General features: G+C 47.4%; 1 protein-coding gene across 1 annotated transcript in view; it reads right to left on the bottom strand.

Moving 5' to 3' along the window:
- Window positions 1-23,531, bottom strand: part of UBR2 (ubiquitin protein ligase E3 component n-recognin 2) — a 282,054-nt gene that overhangs the window by 119,457 nt on the left and 139,066 nt on the right. The window contains 3 exon segments of the mRNA XM_030195781.1: window positions 7,408-7,473; window positions 8,951-9,061; window positions 20,665-20,726. Coding sequence (XP_030051641.1) covers window positions 7,408-7,473; window positions 8,951-9,061; window positions 20,665-20,726 — 239 coding nt within the window.

The following is a 23,531-nucleotide window of genomic DNA, read 5'->3' as shown; positions in this document are numbered from 1 at the left end:
GACCACTGCTACCACAGATCACAAGGTCTCCATGCAAAAATGTCTGACCTTCAGAAATCGACTGACATTCTTGAGGTCCAAGATGGGACGATAGGAACCCCCTTTTCTGGGAATGACAAAAGTAAACAGAATACCTGCCCTGTTGCAGGGAGAAATGAGCACCACCACCCTCAGATCCACCAGGGACTGTAGTGTGGCCCAAACCACCAACCTCTTGGATACTGTGGCATACCGGGACTCCAAGAAAGAATATCCAAGGGCGAGGAGAATTTGAGCCTGTAACAATCTCTGATAACATCCAAAACCCACTGATTTGTGGTGATCTTCTATCAAACCACAACCTCAACCCTTACATACAGTGGGGGAAATAAGTATTTGATCCCTTGCTGATTTTGTAAGTTTGCCCACTGACAAAGACATGAGCAGCCCATAATTGAAGGGTAGGTTATTGGTAACAGTGAGAGATAGCACATCACAAATTAAATCCGGAAAATCACATTGTGGAAAGTATATGAATTTATTTGCATTCTGCAGAGGGAAATAAGTATTTGATCCCCCACCAACCAGTAAGAGATCTGGCCCCTACAGACCAGGTAGATGCTCCAAATCAACTCGTTACCTGCATGACAGACAGCTGTCGGCAATGGTCACCTGTATGAAAGACACCTGTCCACAGACTCAGTGAATCAGTCAGACTCTAACCTCTACAAAATGGCCAAGAGCAAGGAGCTGTCTAAGGATGTCAGGGACAAGATCATACACCTGCACAAGGCTGGAATGGGCTACAAAACCATCAGTAAGACGCTGGGCGAGAAGGAGACAACTGTTGGTGCCATAGTAAGAAAATGGAAGAAGTACAAAATGACTGTCAATCGACAAAGATCTGGGGCTCCACGCAAAATCTCACCTCATGGGGTATCCTTGATCATGAGGAAGGTTAGAAATCAGCCTACAACTACAAGGGGGGAACTTGTCAATGATCTCAAGGCAGCTGGGACCACTGTCGCCACGAAAACCATTGGTAACACATTACGACATAACGGATTGCAATCCTGCAGTGCCCGCAAGGTCCCCCTGCTCCGGAAGGCACATGTGACGGCCCGTCTGAAGTTTGCCAGTGAACACCTGGATGATGCCGAGAGTGATTGGGAGAAGGTGCTGTGGTCAGATGAGACAAAAATTGAGCTCTTTGGCATGAACTCAACTCGCCGTGTTTGGAGGAAGAGAAATGCTGCCTATGACCCAAAGAACACCGTCCCCACTGTCAAGCATGGAGGTGGAAATGTTATGTTTTGGGGGTGTTTCTCTGCTAAGGGCACAGGACTACTTCACCGCATCAATGGGAGAATGGATGGGGCCATGTACCGTACAATTCTGAGTGACAACCTCCTTCCCTCCGCCAGGGCCTTAAAAATGGGTCGTGGCTGGGTCTTCCAGCACGACAATGACCCAAAACATACAGCCAAGGCAACAAAGGAGTGGCTCAGGAAGAAGCACATTAGGGTCATGGAGTGGCCTAGCCAGTCACCAGACCTTAATCCCATTGAAAACTTATGGAGGGAGCTGAAGCTGCGAGTTGCCAAGCGACAGCCCAGAACTCTTAATGATTTAGAGATGATCTGCAAAGAGGAGTGGACCAAAATTCCTCCTGACATGTGTGCAAACCTCATCATCAACTACAGAAGACGTCTGACCGCTGTGCTTGCCAACAAGGGTTTTGCCACCAAGTATTAGGTCTTGTTTGCCAGAGGGATCAAATACTTATTTCCCTCTGCAGAATGCAAATAAATTCATATACTTTCCACAATGTGATTTTCCGGATTTAATTTGTGATGTGCTATCTCTCACTGTTACCAATAACCTACCCTTCAATTATGGGCTGCTCATGTCTTTGTCAGTGGGCAAACTTACAAAATCAGCAAGGGATCAAATACTTATTTCCCCCACTGTATATGCAGATGATGTAACGATATTTATCCCTTTCAAACAAGACATCAATGAAATCTCCAATGAAATCAACCAAAGTCTACACATCATGAATACCTGGGCAGATGCATTCCGATTGAAACTGAACGCAGAAAAACCTCAATGCCTCATACTTACCTCCCAATACAACACGAAGAAATTTACTGCTATTACCACACCTAAACTAAATCTGCCAATCTCAGAAACTCTAAAACTCCTTGGAGTCACTATCGACCACCACCTAACACTCGAAACTCACGCGAACAACACAACCAAAAAGATGTTCTACTCCATGTGGAAACTGAAAAGAATAAAACCATTCTTTCCAAGATCTGTCTTCCGCAGCCTAGTGCAATCACTCGTACTCAGTCATCTGGACTACTGCAACTCACTATACGCAGGCTGCAAAGAACAAATACTGAGGAAACTTCAAACAGCCCAGAATACAGCAGCCAGACTCATCTTCGGAAAACCAAAATACGAAAGTGCAAAACCCTTACGTGAGAAACTGCACTGGCTCCCACTCAGGGAACGTATCACCTTTAAAGTATGTACCTTGGTCCACAAGATCATTCATGGTGAGGCCCCTGCATACATGTCTGACTTAATAGACCTGCCACCCAGAAATGCCAAAAGATCATCCTGAACTTTCCTCAATCTCCACTTCCCTAAGTGCAAAGGCATAAAATACAAAGCACTGCATGCCTCAACCTTCTCTTACACAAGCATGAAATTCTGGAATACACTACCACGCAACCTGAAAATGATTTATGAATTAACCCACTTCCGCAAACTATTGAAAACTCACCTCTTCGAGAAAAGCTATGGCAAGAATCAAAACATATGAAGTCCTTACGCACTAACAGAGATAGGGCAATGCACTCTTCTGATCTCTCTTCCCCTTATTCTCACCACACTTAAAACTCTACCCACTGTGAGGAATGGGTTGATAAGCAGAAGCGGAAGGGGAGAAAAGGGGCCCTGCTTCCATGTAGAGGGGAAGAGGGGAAAGAGGGTGACTACAGAAACTACCGATCCCAGAAGGCCGCGCAAAGTAAAGGGGGGGAAGAGAGGGGAAACTACAAGTCCCAGAAGCCTGAGTTGAGCAGGAAACAGGAGGTGGAGGACTTGCCTTCTCAGAGAAGCAAGGGGGAGGAGGCTGATTGGGAAATGAAGTCTGAGGAAGGGAATGAGGAACACCTGCTGGGGGAGGGAGGGGCTGAGCATATGGACTGGCAAGAGGGAGAAGGAGGGGGGGAACAAGAGGAGATGGATATCTCAGCTTTTGCTCGGGGCCAGGAGAGGACCAAAGGAAAGTAAGTCCTGGAAAACAGACTGTATGAGTGCTAACCCTGTGTGGGTGGTTGTCAGGAGTGAGTGCTGACAAATGAGGGAGGTGGGTCTCTAGGTTTAGCTGACAAGGAACTGCTAGAACCTAGGGGAACTCATACAGCAGCGGGAAAGTTTGCAACAAGATAGCATTTGAACTTGAGAACTGAACTTTGGATTAGAATTCTATAAGGGGGAGAGAAATGAACTGAAGGGGCCTGTGCCAGGAACAGGACCCGTATAGAAGCATTGTTCACTTGGGAGCCTGGCTGGAGAGAAGCCAGGGAGCCGATAGACCTGGTTGCTGGCCTAAAACAACTTTGCAGGCGTGATCTGCTAAAAGTAGATGACGGCCTCCACCTGAGGAAAAGAACTACTGTCCCGCAGGACAAAGGGGGAGGAAGGGGAGAACGGACACAGGGGGTCCCAGTAGACGGAACTGTTTTCTTTTGGCTACCCAAAGAGGAGTATCTTTTTCAGTAGCCCGCCAGTCCTGGAACTGATTGACGGACTTCAGGCGGGAGTGAACTCAGCAGAGGAAGCATGATCTGTGTTTGAATACCAGCAAGGAGGATTACTAGCAGTGCGGAGGTGATTCCCGGATCAGGGCAAGGAGGAGGCAACACCTCGAGCGGTGGACCAGTACCGAGGTGACACCACAGATGGAACTGTTATACCCTAATGTTCTCTCGCCGATCACTTCCCCATTGTTACATTATACTGTTCCATTCCCAAACTATGTTTGACTTTGACTTGTTTTCCCAAAATATGTTTGACTTCGACTGTCTTCCCATAACTCTTCTCAATATAACCCATTACCATATTGTAACCAATGTAATTCCATGACTCACAATGTATTGTAAGCCACACTGAGCCCGCAAATAGGTGTGAAAATGTGGGATACAAATGCAATAAATAAATAAATAAAACAGTCAGCTGACCCCCTAAGGGGAGTCTGGAAACCGGCCCCCATCATTGAGAGAAATGACCTGCAGTGCATTAAAGGGTTGCGGGGCCAGAAGCCCACTTGGCTCTCCAAAAGGAAGAATTCTGCTGAAATCTGGGACGGTGGTACGTTGAGGACGCAGAGCCTGGACAGTAATGCCTTGCCTCCCGAAGCCGAGCCCTTGAACTCCCAGACCAGAAAACAGACTTTGACTTATCCTCTGGGAGCCGCAGAGATTTGGAGTAATCCAAATCCTTCACCAGCTTCTCCAGATCCTTCCCAAAAAGAAGCTTGCCATGCAATGGCAGTTTAGTGAGCCGCTGTTTGGACGCCATATCCACCGAACAATGACACAGCCACAACATATGCTGAGAAGTGACTGCCAGAGCCATTTCCTTGGCCAAGGTCCGCACAAAATCATAAGTCTGTCAAATACGCCAGACTGGACTCCATCCAGGGCATAGCATCAGCCAAGGCAGAAGGAGAATCCCGATCGCACTCCAGCGCCTGCTGCAACCAGCTAAGATATACTCTTGCAGCGTAAAAACTATAAATAGAAGCTTGAAGAGGAAGAGCGGCCAACTGGAAAGAATGTTTCAAAGTAGCCTCCAGGCACCTATCCTGCATATCTTTCAACTCCACGCCACACTCAACCGCAAGAGTTGTCTTCTTAGTGACTGCTGCCACCAGAGCGTCCACCTTAGGTCGAGAAAACTTACCTGACTGATCAGACTGACAAGATAAAGGCAAGACAAAGCCTTCACCCCTAGACCCCCATCGGGGTCAGCCCACTGATCCAAAATAAGCTCCTGAATGGCCTCATGCACCAGAAAAGTCCTAGAAGGTTTCCGCATGCCCGCAATCTTAGGAATCACTATGGAAGCAGCCTGTGCATCCGGATCAGCAATATTAAGGGCTTCCAAAGTCCCAGTAATGAGAGCAGGCAACTCCTCACTATGAAAAATGCGGATGGCTGTAGGGTCATTAGGTTCCTCCAGAAAAATCTGTCCCTCCTCCAATCCATCCAGCCGAGTACGGCGAAGAACCTCCCCCAACAAAGCCACCAGAGAATGGGGAAATAGGGTTTAATGACCCCACTTCAGACATGGAGACCAACCACCTCTGTTTCTGAGCAAAGTTCCCAGAAGTAGTCTGCACAGCGGGCCCCAAGTCTCCAGCAGTGCAACCTCAGACCAAAGCCACTGAAGCTGACTGAGACAGGGGTAAAGCCCTGTCTCAGTCAGCTCCACAATAGCAGAACCACAAATTCCGAAGAAAACAAATTCCCCAGAACCCTGAGGACCAGACAAACCCCCTGAAGTGCCAGACAACTTAGGAAGGGATACCCCCGAAAAGAGCTGAAAACTGGAAGAACCCTGGACCACAAAGGATCCTTAAACACCCCTGTCATCAGTTGTGAAGAGGGAACCATGTCGGCAGGGGAATACAAAATGGCACACGCACCCAGCGCCTCAACACAGCAAAGTGTCACATTGGGAGGCAACAAAATGCCATCCACTACTACTACTACTACTACTATTTAACATTTCTAGAGCGCTACAAAGTGTACGCAGCGCTGTACAAACACAGAAGAAAGACAGTCCCTGCTCAAAGAGCTTACAATCTAATAGACAAAAAGTAAAGCATTTAAATTTAAAATATTTAAGCAGTCAAGCACAAGAGAACAGTCACAGAAGGACAGAAGATGTTGAAGGGTGGTCAGTGTGATTAGGTGTAACTCTGGTTGGAGTAGTGGGAGAAGGTGATAGAAGAATAGAAATGGGTGAGGTAAAGTAATGAGTGGGTTGATAGGGAGGTTATATAAGACATGTCACTCTAGGGGTGGGTGGGTAGAGGGGTAGGGTGGGTTGAAGCAGGAGAAGGTATTCTCCGCAGCCTATCTGTGAGACGGAAAACGCTCTCCGAAGCTGCCGCCACAAGCCGCCAGCCCTCTCTCCCTGAAAGAGATCCAAGCCACACCCACGAAGTTCAAACTGTCAGTGGGGAGGGTGAGGGGAGGAAACGGCAGTGCCCGATGAAAAAGAGAGCTCAGCCTGACAGGAGATACACTATAGGATGTCATTCTGAGGCCAGGCCAAGTCCAAAGCAGGAGAAGGTATTCTCTGCAGCCTATCTGTGAGATGGAAAATGCTCTCTGAAGCTGCTGCTATAAGTTGTCAGTTTTCTCTCCCTGAAAGAGATCCAAGCCACACCCACGAAGTTCAAACTGTCAGTGGGGAGGGCGAGGGGAGGAAACGGCAGCGCCCGATGAAAAAGAGAGCCCAGTCCGACAGGAGACACACCACAGGATGTCACTCCGAGGCCAGGCCAAGTCCAAAGCAGGAGAAGGCACTCTCTGCATCCCCTACTAGGCCCTCAGAGTAGCCTGCTACGCAAAGCCCTACTGCCAATCACCACTTACCGCAGTGTGAGCACCCCTTGACAGTCTCCGCTGCCATGCTGCCCTAGCGTAACCCCCCTGACAGCAGAGAAAAGAGGAAGGAATCACTCACCACCACTTCTCAGTGCGTCCAGCCTAAATAGGCTGCACACTGCTGCTCTAAGTTTTTGGTTTTTTTTTAAATCACTAGTTTTCTGGCTGCTCAATGCTATTTTTTATTTTTGCGAGGAAGGCTATCAACCAAAGGAAAAGCCAGGACAGATAAAAAAGGAAGGAAGGGGAACACGGGGTGAAGCAGGGACCCGGAAAATCAGGTATGCCTCCAAGGATGGCACCACCGGCCAACTCCCCCTGGCTCAACTGGCCAGACTTCAGGCCAGGAGCAACACCAATCTAGAAGAACCCAGGAGCTGATGAGAAGCCGTCAACCGTCTGCTGGAGATAGAGAAGTACTGACTGACTGAGGGACTGGGCATCCAGTATCACTGTCTTCAGTACAGTTTCCTCTATCTCCACTTGCTGGGAGATGGACACAACCCACCAGTTTCTGGATTCATCTGCTACAGAGGCTAAGGAAAGCATTACTTTTAGGGAAAGCAATGACAAAGCACCCCACCAATAGTATTTCAAGAAATCATCATACAAGAGGTGGCCCCATAAGTTGTTCACGACCTGGTACCTACCTTTACTTTTATCTCATTACTTTAATCATTTTTTATTTAGAAATACATTACATTTTTTGTCTTTAGTATTTTTTTTTGTTTACCTGTAGCATCACAATATCTTTGTCAAACATCTCTTTTCTGCATTTCACATTATGGTAGTAATAGATCTGAAAAACAATCATACAACCAGAAGAATAACACATTTAAATCTTCAATTATTAAAGGTGCAATATTTCTTGGAAACATATCTAAACGAATGCTACGTGTGAGTGTAGCTCGGGTATGGAGTGGCATAATCAGGTTACACAACTATAAATGGGGTAATATTCAGCCAGTAGTGGTCAGCTTTTTCTTAAAATGCTGATCATTCAGCTCCAGATATTAAGTGCCAGCCCAAATTCGGGCACCAGCACTGAATATCCGAGGCTATTAACACATGTTCTGGCTGTCAGAGCTTACATGAGTCCCGGCCGATATTCAGCCAGGGCCCCAGCTGAATATCGGACCTGAACCCATATAACAAAAATAAATTGCTGAGCCACTGATTTCCCCCTCCCACCCCGATGCCAATCCACCTACTCCCTCCCTGTCCTCCCCAACCAAACCCTCCACCCCCCCTCCAGTCCCTCTTCCATGCTGGATATGCCCCTCCCCAACCCGGGCCGACCTGCAATCTCTGATGGTCCAGCAGGGGCAATCGGAGCAGGAGAGAAGTCATCTCACTCCTGCCCTTTGTGGCTGCCTCAGAAAAATGGCTACCATAACCTCTCGCAGCAGCTTGCGGAACTTAGATAGTACTGCAGGCTACCGTGAGTCAGTCATTTATTGACACTATGATTTCAAAAGCCTTAATGCTATGTGTTTTTACTCCTTTGAAATATTTATCTTCTGAAAATTGTACAGAATATATTGTCTCAGGAATAGATCTTCTAATTAGGCACTACAGACTTAAAACAGAACCCAAAGGACAACTTCTCCTCCTCCACCACCACAGTTCTGCAGCACAGAAGACTCAGTTTCAACAAAGCAGAAAAGGCTCAAGCAAACCATGGCATTAAAGCCTTTGACTTGTTTTGGGTGACATGGAATGTTACTTGACACTACAGGAATCATTGCTGCCAGCAGAGAATTGCCACTGAGAAGTTTAATATCAGCGGTGACTTCACTTCCAGTTTAGAGTCAGCATAAATATGAAGTCCTAGTCCTACCAATAAGTTTTGAAGGAGGCAGCATTTACACAAAAAGAGATATAGGAGAAATGACAATCATCTCTCTATATAAAAGGCAAAACCAACGTTCTATGAAGCCTCCAGCCGGAAGTGTGAAGGGGGCGAGATATCCGGTTTCCCTATGAGTGTCTGCCCCGCCCTCTCTGTAACACAGTCAGTGAAGGAAAACAGCAGAGCACGAAATCAAATCGCTGGCTCTGTAACAGTGAAGGACTCAGAGGGGGGAGGGGAGAGAGGCCAGAGGGCAGGGACACACACACTCCCACATGCACACAGAAGAAAACATTGCTAGCTCCCGTTTCATTTGCATCAGAAACGGGGCTTTTTTACTAGTTAAAATATAAATCTTCTTTCTTGCCATTATTTTGCAACACATATCAAAGCACATTTTTTTAAAAAGCTATCCAATGCTTACTTGATTAAGAAGAGAAAAGCCATTTCTTCTCCACATCCCAGCATGTACTTGAGCACATAAAACAAGACATCGCAGTGGGTGCTCTATCAACATGGGCGGACTAAGTTCACTCTGCAAACATAAAACACAGATCAATGAAAAAAAATAAAAAGCAGTAAGTATTAAGTACTATTCTGGTGCCCAGAATCATAACTTTTCAAAATGAGCCATTCTAGGTTTTCTCATGTGTGCATAAGAGTTATGGAGAAATTTGGGCTTACCTGATAATTTTCTTTCCATTAGTACTTCACACTATTCCAAGACATGTGGTTATGTCCATAAACCAGCAGGTGCACATAGAAAACCCAGAACTGAGCTGCTACATATATCCCCAGCCAGCCCAGTTCCCCAGTATTTACGTACACAAGCAGAAGGAATAAGGATAAAAAAAAACCTCTACAATTCTAAATAACCAACAAACAAAACAAATTACACCAAGAGAAGTTCTCCGGATTCCTCATAGACAAGTGCAGCAGGTTCTGTACAATTCTGCATCGTTTGCCCTAAATCATAGAACCACGGGTGGGCTTCTGAAATAGTCTGAAGAACTAATGGAAAGAAAATTATCAGGTAAGCCCTAATTTCTCCTAGGAGTAGCCTAGTGCAGTGGACTTTGATCCTGAGGAACTGAGTTCAATTCCCACTGCAGCTCCTTGTGACTCTGGGCAAGTCACTTAACCCTCCATTGCCCCTGGTACAAAATAAGTACCTGAATATATGTAAACCGCTTTGAATGTAGTTGCAAAAAACCTTAGAAAGGCGGTATATCAAGTCCCATTTCTCCTCTATTCCAGGACGTGTGGAATATCCAAAAGTAACCCTAAACAGGTTGTGACCCCGGCCCTGCTGCCCGGAGAACCGAAGCCCCAATCACCGCCTCAGTACGAGCCACAATAGCCACCTGATGTTTTGCAAACACGTGCAGGGTTGACCATGTTGCTGCCCTGCAACTATCCGCTGGGGACAAGGAAGCGAATGTCACCTAGGACGGTGGTCAGTCATGTAGAATGAGCCTTCACCACCATAGGAACCTGTTTACCCTCTAGCATATATGCCAAAACGATGGTCTGTTTTAACCATCTGGCAATGGTGGCCTTTGACGCCGTGAGACCCAGCTTCTGATTCCCAAAAAAAGATGAAGAAGCGATCTGATCTCAGAAGGTAGCACAGAAGCACTCGGTGGATGTCCAGAAGCCTCAGGGAGGCGAACTGCACCTCCCCGCCTCTGTGTGAAACGCCAGAAGCTCCACTGACTAATTGATGTGGAACACCAATACCACCTTAGGCAGAAAGGAAGGCACAGTCTGAATCGAAAGGAAAAGAAGGAATGGGTCCCAACATGACAGCATTTGGTGTTCCAAATTCCTAAGCGTTGAGGAAATAGCCAAGAGGAACACAGTCTTCAGTGTGAAATCCTTCAAGGAGGCCTCCCGGAAAGGCTCAAAGGGCAGCTCCTGAAGAGCCCCGCAGCACAAGGTTGAGATTCCAGTCTGGAAACAAAGTAGGGAAGGGAGGCCAAAGGCGACCTAACCCCTTCAAGAAGCGGACTACATCCTGATGAGAAGCCAATGAGGAGTTCTGCAACCAGCCTCTGAAACAAGCCAAGGCAGTCACTTGTACCTTCAAGGAGTCCAATGCCAAATCCTTCTGGACCTCTACCTGAAGAAACGCCAAGATCAGAGCAAGAGAAAAGGTCTACCCCTCTTCTCTGTGCACCAGCCTTCAAACGTGCACCACACTGGTGAACATGCAATGGAAGTTGAACGCTTACAGGCTTACAGCAGAACTGTAATAACAGACTCTGAGAACCCCTCTCTCTTCAACCTAGCCCTTTCAATGGCCAAGCAGTAAGAACAAAGAGGAAGGGATTTCTCCATGAGGACTGGACCCTGCTAGGAGCAGGCCTCGAACCTGCAGAAGTCTAAGTGGGTCCCCGTCCAGAAGTAACATCAGATTCATGCACCAAGGTCTCTGTGGCCAATCCAGCGCTATCAAGGCCACCCCCCCCTCCCGTGACGAATCACGTGCTGCTGCAACAGCCTGCCTATCAACGGCGACGGTGAAAAGACATACAGGAGCCCAGCAACTGGACACTGCTGAAGACGCGCATCCAGACACAGAGCCACCAGCTCCCTTCAATGACTGAAAAACTGCGAAACCTTTGCATTTGGCTTCGTTGCCATGAAATCCAGCTCTTGAACTTCCCAGCGATTCACTACGAGTTCAAGAGCTTCATTAGACAACTCCCACTCTCTCGAATAGAGTTCCTGCTGAGGAAGTCGGCCTCCACATTCAGAACTCTGCAATGTGAGCCGCTGGCAGGCAAAGAAGATTCTCTTCTGCCCAGACCATGAGGAGTCCAGTCTCCAACTCTAGCAGTTTGCTGTGCGCCCCTCCTCGCTTGTCGATATAGGTCACCATCATCGCGTTGTCAGAGAACAACTGCAGCACAAACGCAGCAAGCTCTGCAGACCAATCTCAGCTTCAGGTGATTAACAGGCCATCGAGCCTCCACTGTCAACCAGGTTCCCTGGGCCTGGAGAACCCCATAATGGACATCCAAACCCAATAGGCTGGCATCTGTGGTTACCACTTCCCACTGAGTCATGGGGAACGGAGCTCTATGGGAGAGATTCTGTGGGGATAAAGCGAAGATACTTACCTGTAAGCAGGTATTCTCCGAGGACAGCAGGCTGATTGTTTACACATGTGGGTCGACGTCCACGTCGGCCCAGGAATCAGAATTTTGCAAGCAAAATATAAACAAAGTTTTGCCAGTCTTCTGGTGCGCGTGCAGCGCGCGCATGCGCGGATGACTTCCCGCCCATTGCGTGAGCGTGCCTCCTCAGTTTAACCAAAAAGCATAAAAACAAATAAACAACAAAAACTCCAAAGGGGGCGTGAGCAGGTTTGTGAGAACAATCAGCCTGCTGTCCTCGGAGAATACCTGCTCCAGGTAAGTATCTTCGCTTTCTCCGAGGACAAGCAAGCTGCTTGTTCTCACATGTGAGGTATCCCTAGCAACCAGGCTCATTCAAAACAATGAACATTGGTCAACTGGGCCTCGCAATGGCGAGGACATAACATAGATTGACCTGAAACAATAAACAACTAACTGGGAGTGCATCCTGGAACAGAACAAAAATGGGTCTAGGGGGGTGGAGTTGAATTTTTTTTTTTTTGTTACATTTGTACCCCGCGCTTTCCCACTCATGGTAGGCTCAATGTGGCTTACATGGGGCAATGGAGGGTTAAGTGACTTGCCCAGTCACAAGGAGCTGCCTGTGCCTGAAGTGGGAATCGAACTCAGTTCCTCAGTTCCCCAGGACCAAAGTCCACCACCCTAACCACTAGGCCAGATTCTGCAGCACTGACTGCCCAAACCGACTGTCGCGTTGGGTATCCTGCTGAAGGCAGTAGTGAGATGTGAATGTGTGGACTGATGACCACGTTGCAGCCTTGCAAATCTCTTCAATGGAGGCTGACATTAAGTGAGCCACTGACGCAGCCATGGCTCTTACATTATGAGCCGTGACATGGCTGTCTAGAGTCAGCCCAGCTTGGGCATAAGTGAAGGAAATGCGATCTGCTAGCCAATTGGAGATTGTGCGTTTTTTCCGATGGCAACTCCCCTCCTGTTGGGATCAAAGAAACAAACTGGGCGGACTGTCTGAAGGGCTTTGTCTGCTTCACGTAAAAGGCCAATACTCTCTTGCAGTCCAAGGTATGCAAACTGTTTTCGCCAGGACAGGTATGAGGACGGGGAAAGAATGTTGGCAAGACGACTGACTGGTTCAGATGGAACTCCGACACCACCTTCGGCAGGAACTTAGGGTGCATGCGTAGGACTACTCTGTTGTGATGGAACTTGCTATGAGGTGCATGCACTACCAGGGCCTGAAGCTCACTGACTCTACAAGCTGAAGTAACAGCCACCAAAAAAAACGACCTTCTGGGTCAAGTACTTCAGATGGCAGGATTCAGTGGCTCAAAAGGAGCTTTCATTAGCTGGGTGAGAACGATGTTGAGATCCCATGACACTGGTGGAGGTTTGACCGGGGGCTTTGACAAAAGCAAACCTCTCATGAAGTGAACAACTAAATGCTGTCCAGAGATAGGCTTACCCTCTACACGCCATTGATAAGCACTAATTGCACTGAGGTGAACTCTTACGGAGTTGGTCTTGAGACCAGACTCTGACAAGTGTAGAAGGTATTCAAGCAGGGTCTGTGTAGGACAAGAAAGAGGATCTAGGGCCTTGCTGTCACACCAGACGGCAAACCTCCTCCATTTGAAAAAGTAACAACTCTTCGTGGAATCTTTCCCGGAAGCAAGCAAGACTCAAGAGACACCCTCTGAAAGACCCAAGGAGGCGAATTCTAAGCTCTCAACATCCAGGCCGTGAGAGTCAGAGACTGGAGGTTGGGATGTAGAAGCGATCCCTCGTTCTGGGTGATGAGGGTTGGAAAACACTCCAATCTCCACAGCTCCTCGGAGGACAACTCCAGAAGAAGAGGGAACCAAATCTGAAGCGGCCAGAAGGGAGCAATTAGAATCATGGTTCCGCAGTCTTGCTTGAGTTTCAGCAGTCTTCCCTACTAGAGGTATGGGAGGATACGCATACAGGATGCCTGTTCCCCAATGCAGGAGAAAGGCAACTGATGCTAGTCTGTCATGGGCCTGAAGCCTGGAACAGAACTGAGGGACCTCGTGATTGATCCGAGTGTCAGAAAGATCCACCGAGGGGGTGCCCCACACTCGGAAGATCTTGCGGGCGACATTCATGTCCAGTGACCACTCGTGAGGTTGCATTATCCTGCTCAGCCTGTCGGCCAGACTGTTGTTTACGCCTGCCAGATAAGTGGCTTGGAGAAACATGCTGTGACTGCGTGCCCAAAGCCACATCTGGACGGCTTCCTGACACAGAAGGCGAGATCTGGTGCCCCCCTGCTTGTTGGTGTAATACATGGCAACCTGATTGTCTGTCTGAATCAATATGATTTGGTTGGACAGCCAGTCTCTGAAAGCCTGTAGAGCATTCCAGATCGCTCGCAATTCCAGGAGATTGATCTAAAGACCTTCTTCCTGAAAGGACCAGGCTCCTTGAGTGTGAAGCCCATCTACATGAGCTCCCCACCCCAGGAGAGATGCATCTGTCAGCACTTTTCGTGGCTGAGGAATTTGGAATGGACGTCCCAAGGTCAAATTGGATCGAATCGTCCACCACTGTAGAGAATTCCAGAAGTCGGTGGACAGTTGGATTACATCCTCTAGACTCCCCGCAACTTGATACCACTGGGAAGCTAGGGTCCATTAAGCTGATCTCATGTGTAGGCATGCCATGGGAGTCATATGAACTGTGGAGGCCATGTGCCCCAGAAGTCTCAACATCTGCCGAGCCGTGATCTGTTGAGACGCTCGAACTATGGACACCAGGGACAGGAGGTTGTCTGCCCTTGTCTAGGGAAGATAAGCTCGAGCTGTCTTTGTGTTCAACAGAGCCCCAATGAATTCCAACTTTTGAACTTGGGTGAGATGGGACTTGGAGTAATTGATTACAAACCCCAGTAGTTCTAACACCTGAATAGTCATTTGCATGGACTGTAAAGCGCCTGCCTCCGAGGTGCTCTTCACCAGCCAATCGTCGAGATAAGGGAACACATGCACACCCAGTCTGCATAGCGACGCTGCAACTACAAGCTAGGCACTTTGTGAACACTCTGGGCGCAGACGCCAGAGCAAAGGGCAGTACACAGTTCCCAGCTGAAATCGAAGATACTTCCTGTGAGCTGGAAGAATCGAGAAGTGTGTGTAAGCATCCTTGAAGTCCACAGCATAGTCGATCGTTTTCTTGAATCATGGGAAGAAGGGTGCCCAGGGAAACAATCCTGAACTTTTCTAGGACTTGAAATTTGTTTAGGGCCCTTAGGTCTAGGATGGGACACATCCCCCCTGTTTTCTTTTGCACAAGGAAGTACCTGGAATAGAATCCCAGCCCTTCTTCCCCTGGTGGAACGGGTTCAACCGCACTGGCCTTTAGAAGGGCGGAGAGTTCCTCTGCAAAGTACCTGCTTGTGCTGGGTGCTGTAAGAATGAGCTCCCGGTGGGCAATTTGGAGGTTTGGATTTCAGATTGAGGGTGTATCCTAACCGGATACACCCCACTGGTCGGAGGTTATAAGAGGCCACCTTTGGTGAAAAAATGTCAACCTCCCTCCAATCGGTAAGTCGTCCCGTACGGACACTTTTATTGAGGCTATGCTTAACTGGAGCCAGTCAAAAGCTCGCCCCTTGCTTTTGCTGGGGAGCAGTACGGGCCTTTGACGCATATGCTGTTGACGAGAATGAGCGCGCTGGGGCTGAGCCTGGGCAGGCTGCCGAGAAGCAGGAGTGTACCTACACCTAGGATAGGAATAGGGAGCACTCCTCTTCCCCCCCCCCCCCCAAAAAAAAAATATCTCCTAGATGAGGAGGCAGTAGCAGAAGGTGCCCGATGGGAGAGAGAATCCATATCATCATTATGCTTCTTGATCTGATCAACAAGATCCTCTACTTTTTCACCAAAAAAGGTTGACCCCCGGCAAGGAACATCCGCCATTCGCTGCTGGACCGAATGATCCAGGTCAGAGACACGCAGCCACGAGAGTCTGCACATCACTATACTCTGAGCAGTAATCCTGGATGTTACATCAAAAGTGTCAAACTGGCCAGGAACTTTCGACATGCCTTCTGCTGCCTGACCACCTGGCGAAAAGGCTCGGCCAGCTCCGTAGGGAGTGCATCAACCAAGCTCGACAGTTGCCGTATCGAGCCCCGCAAGTGTACGCTCGTGAAGAGCTGGTAAGACTGAATTTTGGTGGTGAGCATAGCGGCCCGATACGTCTTTCTTCCAAAAGAATCCAGAATTCTAGTTTCTCTGCCTGGGGACGCCAAAGCAAAGTCTCTAGTACTCCTGGCTCTCTTGTGGGTGGAGTCCACCACCATGGAATTGTGGCGTAACTGGGACCTCATCAATCCAGGTTCACCATGGATCCGATACTGGGATTCAGCTTTCTTCATGATCACAGGGCCAGACAGAGGGGCCGACCAGTTTCGCACAAGGACTTCCTTCAATACCATATGCAGTCACAGCCTCTTTAGGTGGAGAACAATAATCCAGGACCTCGAGCATCTCAGCCCTGGGCTCATCCTCAACCTCCACAGGGAAGGAAATAGCCGTAGCCATTTCCCGGAAAAAAGAGGAAAAGGACAGACTCTCCGGTGGAGATAGTCTCCTTTCTGGTGGAGGGGAAGGATCAGAGGGAATCCCAAAGGACTCATCAGAACAAAAGTACCTGGGATCTTCCTCTGACTCCCACGAGCACTCCTGCTCAGTATTGGATAAAGCCTGTATTAAGGTACTTCAACACTGAACCTGCCTCGACGCCGATGAACGATGTCCTCTATGGCGATGTCGAGAGGCCAACGCCCAGTCCGACTGCGGCGAAGCTCCCTCCACCGACGTCGAAAGGGAGTCGACCTGGGTGGCAGCTGACACCAATGCCGCAGGCGGCACCGCGATCGGGGACCTCACCGCAGGGAAAGGGCCAGACACCGCTGTAGCAGACTGTACAGAAGGCGCAAGCACCCCCGACACCGAAGCTGGCTGGTGCAGCAATCCTTTCAGAAGTTCTGGAAACAAGGCCCACATGCAATCGTTGAGAGCCGCCATCGGAGAAGGCTGCGGGGTCAATGGAACAGGCGGTGTCAGAATCCATGGAGGCTCGGAAGCAGGCCTTCACTTGACGCCCGTCATCGAGAATCCTCAGTACCGACGAGGACGTGGAATCCTCACATCTGCTCGGGGCCAGGTCCGACGAAGGTCGGTCCCGGGGGGGGCCTGCATAATAGGAGGCCTCGAGACAGGTGGAGACCCGCTCGAGGCCTCACTGCTCCCAGCGCGAGTTGGTCTCTCAGCAGCCATTACCTCGCTTCCTGATATCGATGCTCCTTTCGATGTAGACGCCGACCTCAGTTGACGTCGAGGGACCGGAGTGAGCCCCAAAAAGCTTCTCTCGTTGGGCTTCTCAAGATGCTTGGGTCCGTTTCTTCATATGAAGACACAGACTACAAGCGGCTGGGGTATGGTCGGGCCCAAGGCACTGGATACACCAGGCATGGGTATCGGCACCTGAGATGGTCTGGTTGCACCAAGTACAACATTTGAAGCAACGGGGTGTCTTCGATGACATGGAAGGAAAAACGGCTTCAGCGAAATCAAAAGACACGATTGTGCCTGTTAAAGAAAACTTAGAAAAGGGGGGGGGGGGGGGGACTAAAAGAGAACTATGGAGTTATTTTTTTTTCTTTAGAAATTACGCTAAAATAGGAAGAAAAAAAGCCAAAAAAGTCTTTAGACTGTTCCTGGGCCAAAACAAGAACACGAAAATTCCTTTTACCTCGTCGCGGACAAAAAAAACTGAGGAGACACGCTCATGCGACGGGCGGGAAGTTGTCCGCGCAAAAAGACTCTGGCAAAACTTTGTTTATATTTTGCTTGTAAATGCCGATTCCTGGGCCAACACGGACGTCGACCCATATGTGAGAACAAGCAGCCTGCTTGTTCTCGGAGAATCAACAACACACACTGTGCCTGGCCGACTGAGTCCACGGCAACTACTGGTTGTAATTCTGGGAAACTGGAGACTACGGACAGAGCAGGAATTCCTGTAAAGGACGTAGATGCACCCTTGCCCAGAGGATCACTTCCATGGCCCCCAAGACTGCACACAGTCCCAGACCAGACAGAGCATCAGACAGATCTGACTGACCAGCTTCGAGCCCCGCAGATCCATAAGAAAAACTTGCTCCCTCCGAGTATCGAACAGGACACCGAGATACTCTAGCCTCTGCGACGGGAGAAGCCTGCTTTTCTCAAAATTGATCACCCAACCCAAAGACTGGAGAAGCTGAACAACCAACAAAGTCAACTCATTGGGTGGCGGAGCAGGTGGGGGAAGAGAGGTTGGTGGTTGGGAGGCGAGGACAGTGGAGGGCAGACTTATACGGTCTGTGCCAGAGCCGGTGATGGGAGGCGGGAAATACTGCTGGGCAGACTTGTACGGTCTGTGCCCTGAAAAAGGCAGGTACAAATCAAAGTAAGGTATACACATACGAGTTTATCTTGTTGGGCAGACTGGATGGACCATGCAGGTCTTTTTCTGCCGTCATCTACTATGTTACTATGTTACTGTCCTGATAGGACGACGTGTGAATCAGTCATCCAGGTAAGGGTGGACCTGGATCCCCTGGTGCCACAGGAAGGCCACCATCATCATCATCATCTTGGAAAACATCTTCGGGGCCATGGCCAGCCTGTGGGATGACTCTGAAATGAAAGTGACGACTGAGCATTGCAAAATGCAAAAGAATTGTTGATGTGGTGACCAAATGGGAACGTGCAGATACACCTCCTTGAGGTCCAGAGCAGTGAGAAAATCTCCTGCCTGAAACAAAGCGACAACCAAATGCAGAGTCTCCATGTGAAAATGGGAGATGCGAAGGCAACAGTTCACGTTTTTGAGATCCAAGATCAGGCGCACTGTGACCTCCCTTCTTCAGGACCACAAAGAAGACAGAACACCTGACCTGTCTCTATTCTGTGGGAGGAACCAGCATTATTGCCTGAAGCTCCAGCAAGGAGGTGACCATTCCCAAAACCTAAGCCGCTCTGGCTCCCCCTTGATATAGGGACTGCAGGAAGCGAGGAGCAACCGGACAGGAGAGCTCCAACTTGTGTCCGTCCCGCTGAATATCCAAGTACCTACTGGTCTGAGGTGATAGCGGCCCACTCCATCCAGAATGCCTGAAGGTGCCCCCACCCTAATGGGAAGGGATGAGGAAGCCGGCCTGGCATCATTGAGACTGTCTAGGGGCACTAGGCACTCTCACGGCCTGTGAGGCAGGTTTCCTGTCCCCCATGAAAGGAGAACTGATGGGACAAAAAGCGGGACCTCTGAGCATATATGTCTGTCAGTCCAGTCTGTATTTTCTGCTGTCCCAAAACCTTGCCTGCGATGGCTCCAAAGAGTGAGACGAGGGCTTTGGTTTACCTTCTGGCAAACGCTGAGGTTTAGACTCATCCAGCTCTTCCACCAAATTGCTAAGGTCCTCCTCAAACAGCCACACCCCTGAAGGGCACTAGGTGGGCCTTAGCAGCTGCATCCACTACCCAGTTCCGCAACCAGAGCTGCTGCCTGGTGATCTATGCCAACGACATGCTCTTGGCAAACATCTGCAATATATCATACACGGCGTCCGCTAGCCAGGACATGCCAGCTTTCACCTGAATGTCCTGGGCAGTCTCCTGCAAGCCAGCCTGTTGATGCCACTACAGATAAGGATGTGCCTCAAAGGAAGAGTAAACTGTCACCTGAAGCACCAGGGCTGCTGCCTCAAACCCTTGCTTTCAGAGCAATGCCCCCTTTGACAGGCAAGGAAGTCTTCTTGGTGACCGCCTTCAACAAACAGTCCACCTATGGCAGGCTCAGCTTGTATTTTTCCTTGGGCACCAGGGCGTAAAGGTGCGCCATGGCCCTTCCCACCCTAAGGCTGGTGTCCAAAGTGACCCATTCCACCTTTATCAGTTTCCGAATATCCGATGCATGGGGAGCGCCTTGGACGGCCTCCTAAACCCCCGCATAACGGCAGATGACTGACTCCCCGCGGGTGTCAGTGGGGGTTTCTCAATTGAGAGGACTGACAAGAGCCCCAGAAATAATTCCTCCTTATTAAATAAGCGAAGAACTCTGGGATCATCCCCTTCCTCAGGAGGGAGCTCTCCCCTTCCTCCAAGGGCTCACACAGAGAAGGACCCTTTGAGACTACCTCTGATGAAGGGGACCACTGGGAGAACAACTCCTCAGGCTTCCCCATGATACCCTGAGCGCTTAGGGGCTGAAGGATCAGTCAGACCCCCACCAGCCACAGGCTGCTGAAACTCCCAATTGAGCAAAAAAGCCTGGTGCAAGAGTAAAATAAATTCTGGAGAAAAAGTAGTTCCCTGTACCAGCCCTAGGCAACTCTGACATGAAGGAGCAAACTGAAACAGCCAACTGTAAAAATTCATGAGAAGGGCATTCATTATTTATATATTATTTATTTATGCATTCTTGTATCTCACTATTATCCAAAGCCAAGTTTTGGTTCAAAGTGGCTTACAATTTACATTTTGGTGGAGTTACAATAGTGTTGTGCAATGTGGAGAGGGCATCTATAGTTCATGTGGTTATTCATACAGTTTTTTAACAGATTTGAAGTGGAAAAGGTAGTGGTAGCTTTTATATTCAATTGTAGAGTTTTGGTGATATTAATTCATACAGTTTTTGAAGAGGTGTCGGTAAGAGTTCTCTTACTACGTGGTCATGTTTGTCTGGGGGCTTTTTACCTGCGGCAGGAAAAAGGGCCCCGGCGCAAGGGAAAAACGGCTCCCGTCGCTAGTGCAGGGCCCTTTTTCACACAGGTTGGTAAAAGGACCCCTTAAAATCCAATTATAATTTTCCTTTAATGTATTAGCGTGTATATAATAAGTAAACTGCTTTAGTTGTACCACAGAAAGGTAGTGTATCAATTACATTACCTTTGATCTATATAGTGAATAATGTTTAGTTTTCTTGCTTTATTGAATTGTCAACTTACCAGAGGTAGCTGCTCAGGAAGCCTATAAGCCACTTCACTTTTGCTCAGTAACACATGTAAGCCTAATAAAAAAAACACACACACACAAAGTTATCATTTCCAATAGAAGTAAGGTTAGAGATCAGACAGACTTTTTCTCTTTAAATGTTAAGAAAAATTTGCTAATCTATAAGAGGAGTTTAAATGACTTGAAAAGCTTGTCCTTTTAGCTCTTGAAAGAATAAGTATCATTTCTTGACAAGTGGCAAACTCGGGAATGTCATGCTCAAGCCAAGGCATGCCAAGCACAATTCATGGGTGTCTGACCCCACTGTACCATCTGTACTTCTTAAAGTTACTGAAATTTTCTGTTTATGGGACATTGGGGGGAAAAAAACTAGCTGAGGTGAATTTAAATGACTCAATAGTAAAAATCCAATGGCTGATACACACAGCATTTATGCCAGTACAGTTTGTGAAAGCACCAAAAATTCAGGAAACTTCAAAAAGTCCCCCCCCCCCCCAAAAAAAAAAAAACCTCCTAGCCAGCGGGCTTGTAATAGAAGACTACACAAAACTGAGGTGATCCAATGCGAAAAGCACTTCTTAAAAAGGAGAAGTAGGCATGAACTGTTAAGAAAAAGCCCAGAAGCCCAAACACAGGAACCTATGGAACTTTGTAAGTCTAAGTGCTTTGAAAATGAGCCCCATAGTAACATACCCTCAGTTTCATTCTTTTGAAACCTGCCATTTTTTTAAACCATTACTTTGTCATTTCTCTTTGACACTTTTCTCCAGTCCACCAATTATCATCATGCTGATATAAATCATAATGGATTTTCATCATGCCATTGTTTTATTCATTTATCTTTCCTTTGTGGTAGGCATGATCCAGGGTTGCTGCTTTACTTTTGTAGAACCTTACAGCTAATTTTCAACTATATACAGGTTAGCTTTGTATTTGTCCTATACATGTCTTCCATTTAAGCTTTTTTTTATATGGGGAGTTTATATATATATTTATATATATACTTTTTACTGTATTTATAATTTCTACATAAGTAGATTTTATAACTCACTCATTAAACTATTTTAATTTGAACTGATGTTAACTTCACTATAACTCCTTGTTGTAAGCTTTTTAAAATAAAATGTATATGTACATATGTCTTATTTTTCATTTTTTAATTTTCATTGTTGATCTTTTATGACAAATTATTTTTATGTGAATGTAATTATTAATTTCTATTGTGATTTTTAGAATCCTGAGGCAGGCACTAGTGCTGAAACACGGTGCCGTGTTGAGTCCAACTTTAATATAGAATAAAGTGTATATGTTCTCATCTCATCTCCTTGGTTTCTTGGAATACTTGTTGATCACACTACTCCTCCTCTCTTGAATTAAATTGTAACTGACAGACCCTTGACCATTCTTCCAACTTTTGGAGATCATGTTTCATGGTTTCTACTCCCTCCAGGGTATCCACTCTACCGGCTATCTTCGTGTCATCCGCAAAAAAGCAAACTTTTCCTTCTAACCCTTCAGCAATGTCTCTCACAAATATATTAAACAGAATCGGGCCCAACACTGACACCTGAGGAACTCCACTACTCATCTTCCTTTCCTCCTAGCCAATTCCATTTACCACTACTCTCTGCCGCCTCTCAGTCAATCAATTTCCAAATCAGTTCATCACTTTGGGTCCCAAGTTCAACCCTCTAAGCTTATTCACGAGTCTTCTGTGAGGGACCATATCAAAAGCTTTGCTGAAATCAAAGCAGTATACATCCAGCGCATGTTGTTCATACAGTTCTTTGGCCACCCAGTCAATCAGATTCGTTTGGCAGAATTTTCCTTTGGTAAAGTCATGTTGCCTCAGATCCTGTAACCTGTTAGCTTCTAGAAAGTCAACTACCCTTTCCTTCAGCAGCGATTCCATTATTTTTCCTACTACTGCCGTGAGGCTTACCAGCTTGTAGTTTCCCACTTCTTCCCTACCTCCAATTTTGTGAAAAGGGACCACATCAGCTCATCTCCTATCCCGCGGAATCTCTCCCATCTCTAAAGATCTATTAAATAAATCCTTAAAAGGTCCCATCTGGCCCTATAGCTTTGTCCACTTTCAGATTTTCAAGCTATATATAAATGCTTTCTTCTGTGAATGGTGCAATATCCACTCCATTCCCAGCTATTCCCTCAGCAACCGACCGCGGTCCTTCTCCAGGATTTTCTTCCATGAACACCGAAGAGAAGTATTTGTTTAACACGTTTGCTTTATCCTCATCACTCTCCACATAGCCATTCTCAATATCTTTCAGTCTTGGAATCCATTCCTATTTTTTCTCCTTTCCCCAATATCTCTAAAAAAGATCAATGACATCTCTTCTTATCTCCATAGTCATTTTTTTCTTCCACCAGCGCTTTTGCTAGCCGTATTTCCCTCTTTGCTTCTTTCAGTTTAATCCGGTAGTCCTTTCTTTGATCCTCTTGCGTATTCTTCTGTATTTCTTGAACGAAGCCTCTTTTGCCCTTATTTTTTCAGCCACTTGTTTGGAGAACCATATAGGCTTCCTGTTTCTCTTGTTTTTGTTTACTTTCCTTGCATAAAGATCGGTTGCCATATTTACAGCAGTTTTCAGCTTGGAACACTGTGCTTCCATTTCTCCAATTCCTACCCCTGCTGTCAGCTCCTTCTTCAAGTATTCCCCCATTTTACCAAAATCAGTACGTTAGAAATCCAAGAACCAGTGGATTTTCTGTCATCTAAATTCCCTGAACTTTATTTTGACAGTTAACTTGTAAGGCTGTAAGAGACATAAAATATTGGGCTGGGTTTCAAATTGATTTGAGAAGAAATTTAACAACCTGGAAAGGGAGGAAAAACGCT

The sequence above is a fragment of the Microcaecilia unicolor genome, chromosome 3 (genome assembly GCF_901765095.1).
Source record: "Microcaecilia unicolor chromosome 3, aMicUni1.1, whole genome shotgun sequence".
Lineage (NCBI taxonomy): Eukaryota > Metazoa > Chordata > Amphibia > Gymnophiona > Siphonopidae > Microcaecilia > Microcaecilia unicolor.
The sequence above is the reverse complement of the archived record's forward strand: the minus strand, read 5'-3'. Positions and strand labels throughout refer to the sequence as shown.